We start from the raw sequence: 14,313 nt of genomic DNA, 5'->3' as shown, positions 1-14,313 counted from the left end.
TTTGAGGCATCCTGGGTGGGTTCAATGGCTAAGTGCAGATATTTTGTGTTGTCTGTTTTGTGGCCATGTCATGGGGAGGCTGGGACCTGTATTTTCTCCCACAAAAAACATACTCTTTCTTTTTTGCAGCCTCCCTCTCATATTCCTCTTAGGCAGAAGTGGGTACTGCAGATGCTGGAGATTAGCATCAAGATTAGAGTGGTGCTGGAAAAGCACAGCAGGACAGGCAGCATCCGAGGAGCAGGAAAGTCGACGTATCAGGCAAAAATCTTGATCTTGACTCATATTCCTCTTAGCCTGTTTCTCCCCCTCAGGCATCTCTTCTGCCTCCTTCTCTCATCACCCCCTCTTACAGTCTCCTTCTCATCCTACCCTACTTCTACTCTCCCTCATGCAGCCTTCTATTCCTCCCAAGGCCCCTGCTGCCTCCTTGTTACCCACCCTACGTTGCAGCCTCCTTGCCTCCTCATTTCCACTTGCTGTCTCTATCTCCAAACCATCTTGCAACCACCTTCCTTCCCTCCCCAATGTCCTGCCCCAGCAAATGGAACCTTTAGATCCAGCAATGGGCCATCCCACCTCCCAGCCATGGCAAACAAAAAGCAATCTCTGACCCCAGCCTAAGCTAAAAGCAGTTTCTGTTCCTGGCTTTGGTAAAAGCATCCTCTACGTTCCCACCTCAGACCAAGGCATCCCCCTTGACCATGACTGCCTCATTGCCAGCACTTACTTTCCAAACTGTGTCCTCTCCTCCAATCACAGGTTGTTTCTCTCCCAACTTTGCTGCTTTAAAGCTCACAAGTGAAGCACAGGAATGAGTCAGGGTGTGATAAGGAGAGCAGTTCTTCACAATTTCCTTCTATTTAACTTATGGGGGCAACGGTTCTCTAATTATTTGCTGGGCTTTTTGGGGACATTAGAAGTTGGATTTTCCCTTCTTTCCTGTGTTAGCAAGAAGTATAACTGTTTTATATTGGCTGTGCTGGGGCAGCTCATACACGACAGAACCAATGGATGTAGAGGAAAGTAATTCATAAAGGAGAGGGGTGGGGGGGTGGTCACTTTCTGATAACCCATCACTTTGTCCCACTCCTGTGCACTTTCTCCTTAAACCTGCCATTGATTCCTTTTTGCAGGTATATCTTATTTACCTCTTGAAAGTTAACCAGAATCCATATAAACCTTAATCCAGTCCAGAAATTAGAATTTGCTTTCACTTCATAATAAAGAAGTGAACTTTTTAACTCTATAAGCTCAACATCCTGTAGTTAAGTAGAGCTAATTGCTCTGATTCATACAGTTGGGCGGAGTTTCCTGCTGCAGTGTGTAGACCAAGGAGGCCTGGGTTCAAGGTGTTAGGACATCACTGAACAGGTTATTGAGAAAAGATCTCTAACTGCTACTCTGAACCACTCTTGATGGTCATCATGCAGCTCACACAATTGTTTCCAGTGTTCCTTTTTCTTCAGAGGGCTACCAGTGAGAATGTGCTGATATGGCCTGCAGAAGGAAGTCACTGGATTAATTTAAAACCTGTCATTGAGGAGCTGATCGAGAGGGGTCACAATGTTACTGTGGTTGTATACTCGTCTGCACTTTTCATAAAACAATCGGAGTCTTCAAGCTTAAAATTTGAAGTGTTTGAAGTCCCATTTGTCTCTGGTTCATATCAAGAGTTTCTGAAAGAAGCAACAGCATTCTTCATGTATGAGAAACCTTTTTTATCTTACTGGGCTGCCTACAGAAGATTCTCAGCAATCATGGCAAATGGAACAAAACTGGCCAGGCAGATCTGTGATGGAATATTACAAAACCACAAACTGCTGCGGAAACTGCAGGAAGCAAAGTTTAAAGTTCTGCTGGCTGACCCTCTACATAGTTGTGGTGACCTTTTAGCTCTGAAGCTAGGGATTCCTTTCATTTTTACTATGAGATTTTCTCCAGGATTTACAGTAGAGAGATTTTGTGGGCAAATCCCAGCCCCTCCTTCCTATGTACCTGCGACTCTGTCAGAATTTACAGATAAGATGACCTTCTTTGAGAGAGTTCAGAATATCATTTACTTTCTCATGTATGATTTGATGTGCAATCAGATGTGGACTGATTGGGACTTGTATTACAGCAAAGTGTTAGGTAAGTTGCAAGATAGATTTGACCCTTTTAATGTGATAATAAATGTGCTTAAATCTTCAACAAGCTGATTATGGACACACAAGGAGATTTTTGCATGGAGGTAGAGTGTAAAGTTGAGGTACTATAAGAATACCTTTCATTTGTTTATGCCAAGGAGGAAGATAATTGCAAATTCAGAGTGAAAGAGGAGGTAGGAGAAAGTGAGGACTGCAGATGCTGGAGATCCGCATCGATGGGTGTGGAACTGGAAAAGCACAGCAGGTCAAGCAGCACTTGAGGAGCAGGAGAATCGACGTTTTGAGCTTAAGCCCTTCATCTGGAATGATGAAGGGCTTATGCTCGAAACGTTTATTTTCCTGTGTCTCGGATGCTGCCTGACCGGCTGTGCTTTACCAGCTCCACACTCTTCGACTCTGAAAGAGGAGGTAGTCTAGTTACCACATGGATTTAAAGTGGACAAACAATTATGAGCATCAAATTATTAGAAAAACAAATTGTTCTTTAGCTTAATAAATCAGCATGAGATAAGGCTATTGAGTGAAATAACATTGGGAGTTGCAGAAGAATTCCCTTAATGGTCCCATCCTTCTTAGATTCAAGTTCTTAGAGAATTGCAAATATTGTTCAAAAATGCGTATGAGATAATCCCACAAATTTGATCCAGTCATTTTAACCTCTTTGCTGAGAATGAGTTTTGAAAAGCTGCCTCAGGTTAGGATTAACAATCACTGTTAACTCACCAGAAAACGCAATCACGTTAGGATAATATGATTTTCTTTCAATCATCAATGCTGTTTTTTCTTAATCCACAATTGTACAAGTGATTGTTAATTCTAAATGAAAGAATATGTACATGGACATCTAAAACACATTTGATAAAGTGCCATACAAAAGGCTTGTCAGCAAAGTTCAAATCCGTGAAATAAAAGGGACAGTGGAGGGATGGATGTGAAGTTGGCTGAGTGACAGCAAACAAAGGATAATGATGATTGATTTTTTTTGTCCTTGAGGAACATGAAACATTTAAGAGCTGTGAATTAGGAAGAAGTTATTGATTGACCTTAAGGGAATGTAAACTGGTAGTGTGGATGAACAGACACATTTAATGAAAGGAAATATGAAGAAATATTTTGTTGTGAAGAATTGGGAGAGATAATATAAATTAAAGGATACAATTCTAAATGGGTTGCAGGAATAGATAGACTTGGGTATACCTGTACAAATTGAAAGTGGCAGGATACATCAAGAAAACAGTTCCAAAAAAAAATCACAAAATCTTGGACATTTCAGATCGACACAGAGAGTAGTAAAGGTTATGATGAACCTTCATAAAACACTGGTTTGATCTCAACTGAACTAATGCGTCCACTTCTGTGTTATGAACATTTGAAAGAATGTGAAGGCATTGGAGAAAGACAGAAAGGATTTCTGAGAATGGTTTCAGGGATGACTGGCTTTAGTTAGTTGAATAGACTGGAGAAGCATGAGATACTATTCATGGAAAAAGATGGCTCAAAGAGCATTTGAGAGAGGTACTCAAAGACCAGAGTGGTAGATGGAAGAACATCAGGGCACACCAATTCAAGGTAAATGGCAAAAAAAAAGCTGAAAAGGAAATATGCAATTTTTTTTCCCAGAGGTATGAGTTTAGAATCTGGAATGGACTGAACAGGACTAACTAAGTTGATCTTGCATGGAGCAGAGGCCTGGGATAGAAATGAGAGGCCCAATGTTGCTCCAAGACTAAGACCCACTGCCTTAGAACAAAGCAAAACATTCCCATCCATAAGCAGAGGTGCCAGCTTGACCTCTAGAGCACAGTGGCCCAACCAAACCTCTGGCCCTGCCCTCAGCCTGAATATAACAACCCTGCACCCCAAAATGAGCATACAGGCCCCTATAACTGCTGGCCTGGGTTATTGGCCCTGACGTACCCGCCTGTCTTGTGCCCTAGCATAGACACAAAGGGCTATGCCCCTGTCAACTTATCATCTTGGCCTGTTCCTGCCCCACCGAACTCATCTCTACGTAGCTTGACACTGTCCTATTCCCCCTGGTTCAGGAGCTCCCCACCTATGTTTGGGACACCACCCACGTTCTCCACCTCCTCCATAACTTTTGTTTCCTTGGTCCCCAAAGCCTCATCTTCACGAAGGACATTCAGTCCGTATACACATCTATCTGTCATGTCGAAGGCCTCGAAGCCCTCCATTTTTTCCTCTCCCTTCGTCCCCACCAGTGTCCTTCCACTGAAACTCTAATTTGTTTGGCTGAACTGATCCTCGTGCTCAATAATTTCTCCTTTGAATCCTCCCACTTTCTCCAGACCAAAAGGGTCGCCATGGGCACCTGCATGGGCCCCGGCTATGCCTGTCTCTTCCATTGGGTATGTGGAAAATTCCATCTTCCGCAGCTACACCAACACCATTCCCCACCTTTCCCTCCGCTACATCGATGACTGGATCGGCACTGTCTCATGCTCCCACGAGGAGGTTGAACAGATCATCAACTTGACTAACACGTTCCACTGTGACCTTAAGTTCAACTGGACCATCTCAGACACCTCCCTCCCCTTCCTGGACCTCTCCATCTTCATCAATGGTGACCGATCCAACACGAACATCTACAAACCCACCACCTCCCACAGCTACCTGGACTATACCTCCTCCCACCATGCCTCCTGTAAAAATGCTGTCCATTATTCCCAACTCCGCCTGTGCTGCATCTGCTCCCAGGAGGACCAATTCCATCACAGAAGAAACCAGATGGCTACCTTCTTCAAAGATCTCAATTTCCCCTCCCACGTGGTCAATAATGCCCTCCAGCGCATCTCATCCACTTCCCGCACCTCTGCCCGCAAATTCCACCCCTCCAACCGCAACAAGGACAGAACGCCCCTGGTCCTCACCCTTCACCCCGTCAACCTCCAGATACATTGCATTATCCTCTGCTATTTCCGCCACCTACAAACAGACCCCACCACCAGGATACATTTCCCTCCTTACCCCTATCTGCGTCCCAAATGAACCTTCTACACCCATCACAGATTTACCTGTGCTTCCATACACATCATCTATTGTATCCATTACTCCCAATGTGGTCTCCTGTACATTGAGAAGACAGGAGACTACTTGCAGAACGCTCCAGAGAACATCTCTGGGACACACACACAAAACAACCGCACTGCACTGTGGCTGAACACTTTTATTTAAAAATATTTTTATTGAAAAATTTTTCTTTACAAAACTAGCGAGTTACAGAAACATGAAAATATAGTATCATAACATCAAAAACACCAAATAACAATAAACCAACTACTATACTACTCTACAAAACTACACTTATTACAAATCCATAAATAAATAAATAACGTCACTCAGTGCAACAAGACCATTGCTGTCAACTTTTAAGAGCATCAATTATTAAACACACTTTTGTTCAAAATCCTTCCTCGCATGGCCTCAGGTTTATCAGACCAAACCATCCTGCTAGACAAAAGCCCTAATCAAAATGGTGGACAGATCTACTTCCATGTAATTGAAAAAGGGCTGCCATGCCTTGTAAAAGTTGTCCATTTTCTGGTGCATCATATTTGTAAGCAAGTCTAAAAGAATGTGTTCCCAACCACCCCAAAAATCCCGGGGCATTCTCAGACATGCAGCACATCAGAATGCTCTTCCTTGCACAAAGGGTGAGAATATTAAAAAGCTTTTTCCCCATATACATCTAAGTGAGGTAAATTCGGCAGACCCAGGAGCAAAAAGACCAGGCCCACCTTGTCTTTGGTCCCCAAGACCCTCTCTATTACTGCTGCCACAGCACTCCGAGTACACACGGAGCCTGTGGCAGGACCATAAACAATAAATGCAGGTACCTGTATTTATTTTACATTTGGTTAACACTGAAGATGCTCCCTGCTTAAATTTTGCAAGATGATCTGGGGCTAGATGAGCCCTATGAAGAATTTTTAACTGCAGAGCATGGGTCCTATTACATATCGAAATTCCCTTCGCATTCTCACAAATGTTCTCCCATGTTTCCAAAGTGATCTCAACTCCTAACTCTCTCTCTCTCTCTCAAAGACCTCCCATAATTGCTCGATGTCACCTGAAGAACCTCCCCCCAACAAATGATTGAGAGTACTCACTGAAAGAGTGTTCTTAGCCTGAAACACCCTCTTTTCCAGATCAAATCTATAACACTCAGTCAAAAGCATGGTCTCCTTTCGGGTAAAATCCCTAATCTGAAAGAAATGCAAGAGATCCCTGTTTCAGTGATCCATATTGCTGAGTTATTTGATCAAATGACATCAACATTTCACCCTCGAACAGATCACCCAAACAAGAGACTCCTCTATCCGTCCAAAGTTTAAACCCGAGATCCATTGTTCCTAGCTGGAAACCTGGCATGCGAACTATGGGAGTAAGAAAAGATGTTTTAGCGATACTACCCTCCATCTGCCTCATTATCCTCCATGCTTTGATCATGATTGTAACTATTGGATTATGGCAGTGTTCTGCAACTGTCCTCATTTTGTCTAAAAACAACAGGTTGATAAGAAGACACTTTGAATGGGAGGCCTCAATGTCCAATCATGTCGACGGTGAGTCCCCACAGGCCCAGTCACTTACAAAAGCTAGGAGGGAGCTCAGGTGATATCTTTTAATGTCTGGGAGGTCCACTTCCCCAAATCCCTGGGGCAATTGCAGTTTTGCAAGCTTAATATTTGGCTGCTTATAACACCAAATAAAAGAACCAAACCAGCCATTCAATTTCTGAAATGTTTGTCTGGGAAAGAGCAAAGGGAGCATCCACAAAGGGTACAATAAGTGAGGAAGAACATTCATTTTGATAAGAGCGAGTCGACCCAACCATGATATTGGAAGCCCCCCCCCTCCCCCAACCAACACCCCCATCTTTGAAGGTCTTGTTTAATCTTGTCATATAAATTTACAAAGTTAGCCTTGAATAACTGATCAAAGCTAGGGGTAACAGAGAGGCCCAAGTAAAGATAACTTCCCTGTGCCCATTTAAAGGGGAACCCACCTTCCACACCAGGTATTCCCCTAAGACTCCCCCATTGGCGTAGCCTCCAACTTTGAAAAATTGATCTTATAACCTGAGAAAGAACCAAATTAAATTATACATTGTATCAAACAGGGTACTGAAACTGCTGGATTGGAGAGAAAAATAAGAACATCATCCTCATATAGTGTAATCTTATGTGCCCTTGACCCCACCTTTGGGACAGCTATATTAGGATCCCCACCAATGGCCTCCCCCAATGGCTCAATCACTATTGTGAAAAGCAAAGGTGAGAGCGGACAGCCTTGCTAACTGCCCCTACCAATGTTAAGATTGTCAGACTTTATACAGTTGGTGAAAACCGTCGCCAGAGGATCATTGTAAAGGATCTTTATCCATCTCGTAATCACTTCACCCAGGCCAAACCACTCCAGGGTATAAAAAAGGTATGGCCATTCCACCCGATCACATGCCAAAGAGACCACCAATCCTTGAACCGATCGCTTTTAGCACACTTGAACCATGTTAAGCAACCTTCTAACATTATTAGAAGATCTGTGACCCTTTATAAAGCCTGTCTGATCTTCTTTAACAAAAGAGAGCAGCACCCCTTCTAACCCCAATGCCAAAGTCTTAGATAAAATTTGAAAATCACAATTTAAGACCGAGATAGGTCTATGAGAAGCACAGTCCTCTGGGGCCTTCCCTTTCTTGAAGATAAGAGAGATATTAGCCTCCCTCTTGAGGATGGCAGGAGGCAACCATGACTATATGAATAGTTATACATGTCTAGCATTGGCCCTGACAGTATGTTTACAAATTCTTTATAAAATTCACTGGGAAGACCATCAGGGCAGGGTGCCTTTCCACTTTGAAGTTGCCTCACCATCTCCTGTATCTCTTGGTCTGATAATGGAGCAGCAAACACCCCAGGAAGATCCAAGTTCCTAAAAAAAGGCTCCATTTTATCCCATCTATCCTCACAACATTCAGAATGATATAGTTCAGAATAGAACTTCAGAAACGCTGCATTGATCTTTTAGAAGTAAGAGTCCCATACCCTTCCCTAATAGAAGCAATAGATTGGGAGACAGTCTTCTTCCTAACCACATATGCCAAATATTTTCCCCGCCAATCACCATGCTCAAACAACCTTTGCTTCACAAAGGAAAGTTCCTTCCTGGCTGTTTGTGTAAGCATGGAGTTTAAGGGGGATTGAAGGGCTGTGATCTGCTGCAGCTTAATCACTGACGGTCCACTGTAATATGCCATCTCTGCTGTCTTCAATCGTGTCTCGAACAGATGCTGCTGCTTTCCCTTCTGTTGCTTCTGACTATCCGAGTATGAGATAATTATCCCTCTAGCATCGGCCTTAGCAGTCTCCCAAAAAATGGACGGATTACTAGCTGTTGCTGGCTGAAAATGCTTCAAATTCCCTAGAAAAGTACTCAACAAACTTGCTATACTTGAGGATCAAGGGATCCATTCGCCAGTATTGTGAGCTCATTGCGTTACCCTTAACCCCGACCACTAAATATAATCCTTTGTGATCAGAGAAGGCAATATTCCCAATTGAACACGATACTACCAAATCTGGAAGAGCCGCAGGAGTTAGGGAAAAACAAATCAATCCTCGTATGGCACTCATAAGGATTAGAAAAGAACGTGAAGTCTCTAGGGTGGAGATGTCTCCAAACGTCTACCAACCCCAGTTGCACACGTAGATCACTCACCTGTTTAGGTTGTAGAGAAAGCTTTGGGGGGCCTTTAGGTATTCTATCCAGCGCAGGATCCATAAGGCAATTAAAGCTTCCCCCCCCCCCACCATAATAATATGCAATGCAAAGACCATCAGCTTAGATTGTGCATCAGTCAGAGATTAAAGGGAGGACAATAGAAATTCAAAATACTGTATTCCTTGCCATGTATTAGGGCCTTAAGGATAATAAACTGACCATATTTAGCTTTACCACAATCTATTAAATTAAATGGAAGATTCTTCCAGGCAAGTATGGCCACCCCCTGCTCTTAGTATTAAAGGACGAGAAAAACACCTGATCAAACCTGCCCTGCTGTAACTTCAAGTGTTCCTTGTCATTAAGATGAGTCTCCAGCAACATGGCAACATTTACCTGCTCCTTTTTAAGGCTTGACAACGCCTTTTTCCTTTTAGCTGGCAAATGGATCTCTCTAATATTCCAGTGCACCATTTAAGAACACTGCTAGCCATGATCCTTTACAACCACCTTTGACCTACTGAGAGGAGGAATTTGACTTACGGTGTGCTGAGCAGATACAAAAGAAGACTTGTGGAGTCTATTTATGAAAAATCAAAAAAACTAAACTAACTGCAAAATGCAAAAGGCACTTAATGGGGAAAATCTACCCCCTGCGCAAAGAGGGTGCTTTCACCTCCTATGCACATCTCTGTTCCCCTTTTCCAGCTCGAGGCACACTCCAGACCCAAGTAATAGAAGGAAACAGACAAAATAATGAGCACTTCACCTACCCCCAATGATATACCAACACCAATCCTCATCAGAGAAAGAAAAACACACCAACAGCAACTACTCTAAGAAGGGGGTAACATTACTAGAAACATAGCAAGAGAAAATAAAACCAAACATTATTGTCCGTGTCTATAAATCCGACCGAATTATTTTAAAGTGTGCAAGAAATTTTCACTTGTTCCGAGGAGTCAAATGACCGTGCCGTCTCCTTGTGAATAATACGAAGCACGCTGGGTAGCTCATCGAATAATGAATATCAAAGTCTCTTAGTTTTTTCTTGACAACATCAAACAATTTCCTTTTAGGGATCACCGCCACAGAAAAGTCCCGGAAAAATATTATCTTAGTTCCCTGATAAGTCAGGGCCTGTGGATCTTTCCCCATCCTTCTGGAAGATTCCAGGACTCTGTCAAACTTCACCCAGTCCACCTCGGCATCCCAGCCTGGAAACTGTGGCAGCTAGTCTTCAAAAAAAGCTTGTGAGCTGCCTACCTTCCACTCCCTCCAGCAGCCAAACGACCCGGATATGTTTCCTTCTACCTCGATTTTCCAGATCATTGACCTGTCCAGTCAAGGCCCGGAAGTGTTTCTCGAGCGCCTGGCTCTGCCCCGCCAAGGACATGACGTCTGTATCCGACGCCATGATCCGCCGCTCGACCTCTTCAACCTGCTTCCTGAGCCCTTCCTACTCCTTCTCATGCTTTTGTAGCATGACCGAAATTGGCTCCAACCGAGTACGATTGTCTTCCGTCAACTCTTTGATCCATCCCTCGGATCGCCATGAGTTCTTCAGCGGCATTCTGCTGCGCTGGTGTCTCTTTCTTGGCTGCCGAGGGAGCTGCATCTGCAGTCGCAGTTACAGGCCCGCCCATTGCCTTTGGCGAGTGACCCATGTGTTGGGGTTTGACTGTATGTTGTCCTTACGCCATCCTCGCTCACTCAAAATGTATTTGCAGTAGAACCGCGACTATCTGAACATCAACCAACCAAATCCTGGACCATCTGAACAAGATCCCAAGGCCCTGCAAAAACGGCAGCAGGCAACCCAACATTCAGTTATCAGTTAAACGGCATTATGGTATGTATTGCTGGATAATCAAGAGATGTTCAATAATCGGCAGCTCTTGGCTAACCGGCAGTATGGCATGCATCGAGAAATGCTTGAACAAATGGCACTCAGATTACCGCTTGTTTCTGGCCACCCGAACGATCAATTATCCAAACAAAATACTCCCTGCCCGTGTTGTTTGGACACTCGAAGGTCCACCGCAAAATGGATTCAAATTTAACATCGATTTTCTCCAAAAAAAAGGTGGCGGGGGGGGGGGGGGGAGTGGTAGTAAAAATATCATTGCTGCTGGACTGGTGTGCAGAGCTCAGCAAGGCAGATCTCCTCAGATCGCTGCCATCTTGGATCCCCCGGCCGAACACATGTAAGTCCTAAGCCTCCTCCATTGCCAAACCCTTACCACCTGATGCCTGGAGGAAGAACGCCTTGGGACCCTCCAAGCACACCCTGGATTTTAGCAGTTTCCTCATTTCCCCTCCCCTCACCTTATCCCAGATCCAACCTTCCAACTCAGCACCACCCTCTTGACCTGTCCTAACTGTCCATCTTCCTGCCCACCTATCTGCCCCACCCTCCTCTCAGAACTATCATTCCCAACTTCAACCACCTATCGCATCCTCAGCTACCTTCCCCCCAGCCCCACCCCATCCCATTTATCTCTCAACTCCCATGGGCTGCTCCTTCATTCCCGATGAAGAGCTTATGCACGAAATGTCGACTTTCCTGCTTCTTGGATGCTGCCTGACTGGCTATGCTTTTCCAGCACCAGACTCCTCCTGAGGCTAAATGGCCTCCTTCTGATGTGCAAACCTTATATGATTTTGTTCTACAGAGATCATTTTAGGGCTAGAAACCAAATGTATTCAGCATTTGACTACTCAATATTTAATCTTCCTGTGCACTCAAAAATAAAAATGTCAATATGAGCATCTAAGAGATATATGGCTTGGATGGAGGAAAGTTCCTAGAGTTCTTTGCAACAGCATATCAATTGATTTAATCCATCTTTTCTTCAAAGTTGTTTATTTTCTTTCCAGATGAATGTAGATGGGTGTCAGAGAGGACATTTTAAGGCATTTTTACAAAAATTGTCACAGAATTGTTGATTACTTTTGTTGAAGTGAACAATTGATTTTTATTTCTGTCCTGATCAGTTGCTGTAAAATGAATATGGCTTCTAACTTAATCATTATGCTTTGCTGAGATAATGTTATGTGAGGGTTGTTGAATTTTTGATGCTCTGGTTAAATGTCAGCAATGACTCTGTGATCACATACTTGTCTCTGGGCTGAAGCCTGTGGGCTCAATTCCCACTGCAGAGAGTTGGGCACATAATCCAAAACAGCATTAGTGAAGTACTGAGAGAGCGCTGCACCGCTGAATGTTTTGCTTTTGAATATGACTTTAAAGGAGATCTTGTGTGAACACTATTATTCCACAGCATAATTAGAAGAGAATCTCCCAACCAAAATCTAGAACAGATGTTCTGGTCATTTATTTCATGACATTAGAGGGAGAAACTTGCTGAGTAAATTGTCACAGTCTTGGAGAAAGAAGAGTCAAGCTTACAATCCCAATGGGGTCAAACACGTCATCCCTGTTTCCCGATTGTCTTAGTGATTGTGTCTAATGAGACAACGAACCAATATCTACTGCTATCGTGCATTAAGCTGCATTCTATTTTTAAGACTGTTACCGCTGTTCACCAATCATGCCCTTAGAAGCGTTATGGAGAGAAGGATTGGGCCTTCAGAGGCTGGTGGACACCATAGAGACTAGGGTGCATCATCACCCTGGATAATGTTATCTTGATTTGATTTTTAACAAGTTTCTGCTTTATTTTCATAAACTTTAAAAAAAATCTGAAAGAACTGCAGATGCTGGAAATCAGAAACAAAAACAGAAGTTGCTGGAAAAGCTCAACAGGTCTGGCAGCATCTGTGAAGAGAAATTAGAGTTCACATTTTGGGTCAGGTGACCCTTCCTCAGAACAGTTTGATTTTGTTTCTGTTATGCTCCATCCGGGACTGTTTAACCCATTAGAGTTCATTTCAGAAAGAGTATAAAGGAGGATTGGTGATAGCACTCTTCCCCAACCATTAACTGATAGTGGCTAGTTCTTCAGTGCATGGTAGTCAGTGGTGGGATTGTGCTTAAACACCTTAAGGTAACAACAGTGGAAAAAATCCATTTGACCCAGGAGAAAGATATTTAGGTGAAAAGTTAATTCACAACTTTAAAGCCATGACTGCTTTAAGAATACTGCAAGGGTTTGAACAGACAAGCATCTGTAGAAACTGTGAAAGTATTGGCTGGGCAAAACCAACACACCAGGCTGAAACCTTCATCTCAGAGGTACAGAAATGATAATGGGCGCTAGTAAGAGAGTAAAACAATTAATCACAGTCAGCAGTGACATAGTCTTTGGAGAAGAAGGATCTGTAGAGGCACTCCCAGTGCAAGGTTCAGTTAAGAAATGATTGTTTGAATAGCTTGACTGAAGTTTAAAATCACTTTGGGAAAGATGAAAAAAAATGGGTGAGAAGGATATAAGTTTAAAAAAGGAGCACTCACCAGTCACAGTGGGCACTGCTGCCATTGCTAGCAGACAGTATGAGGCTATAGTAATGAAGTGAAGGCTGTTAAATTATTTGATACCAAGACTGCAGCATTGAGAACTCTGTTGAGCAGATTTAAAGTGAAAAAACTTCAGTCTAAAACATTAAGAAAACAGGTTCAGACAGAAGAAAACAGAATGATTCCTAGACTGTAGAAAGATGAAGAGATGCATAATTTAAATTGCACATTTATTGGAATGATTTATTAAAGCGGTGGTCAGAGAGGTTTAAAGCAAAAGTTAAGGAAAGATATGTCCATTGTGTATTAGACTGTGAAAGGCAGGAAACTGTCAGCTTTGTCTACGAAATGGGAAATCTCCATCTTGGCTGCAGAAGACCGAAAAACTTCCATTTTGCCACATGAGGCAGGAAGCCACCATTGTGATCATAAAAATAAGGTGCGGAAATCCTCAGTAGGCCATACAGTATTGCTACTTAACAGAATGTAATGCTTTAGAAGAAGTAAAATACTAGAACATCACTATAATGCAGAATCAGAAGCTTTTTTAGAAAAAAATAACAGTGCTGCGAAAATAGAATGTAAAGCTTGTAAGAGAAGGTCATGAAGGTACTATTGCTATAGTGCAGAATTGTTAAATCAGCTGGGCAGAAGATGAAATGGCATTTATACTGCAAGTTTAAAAGCCAATAGATTACAAACAGTTTTGAGAAACAAATTTAAAACAACTTGAATGTATGTATGATAATAATCACATTAAAAAATAATGTGGCAGGAGAAATGGTACCATCGCAAGATTTAATGTCCGAGATGGACCAAAAATAAAACAGGATTGGAGAAATCAATTCTTAGAGTACAGAATTACTTCAAAATTAAATTTTAAGCTCAAATTGGACAATAAATAAACTATTATAATCAATAGGATATACCCGATGATGCTACAACTTGCTGAAATATATAAGGCACAGACGCTTTTGAAGATGTTTCTCAAGCATTTCA

The 14,313-nt window shown here is 42.7% G+C and overlaps 1 protein-coding gene across 6 annotated transcripts in view; it reads left to right on the top strand.

Moving 5' to 3' along the window:
• ugt2a5 (UDP glucuronosyltransferase 2 family, polypeptide A5) overlaps positions 1-14,313 on the top strand; it is a 106,712-nt gene that overhangs the window by 51,890 nt on the left and 40,509 nt on the right. The window contains exon 1 of one of the 6 annotated variants that reach the window (XM_043720806.1): positions 1,343-2,133. The exons of 4 other annotated variants lie outside the window; for them this stretch is intronic. In XM_043720806.1, the coding sequence (XP_043576741.1) occupies positions 1,419-2,133 (715 nt within the window). In that variant the 5' untranslated portion in view covers positions 1,343-1,418. Of the gene's footprint in view, positions 1-1,342; positions 2,134-14,313 lie in introns of those variants that run through there. One more of the 6 variants, XM_043720757.1, reaches the window with a different exon arrangement.

The sequence above is a fragment of the Chiloscyllium plagiosum genome, chromosome 2, assembly GCF_004010195.1.
Source record: "Chiloscyllium plagiosum isolate BGI_BamShark_2017 chromosome 2, ASM401019v2, whole genome shotgun sequence".
NCBI lineage: Eukaryota > Metazoa > Chordata > Chondrichthyes > Orectolobiformes > Hemiscylliidae > Chiloscyllium > Chiloscyllium plagiosum.
Note: the sequence above shows the minus strand (reverse complement) of the source record. Positions and strands in the feature narration are given on the sequence as shown.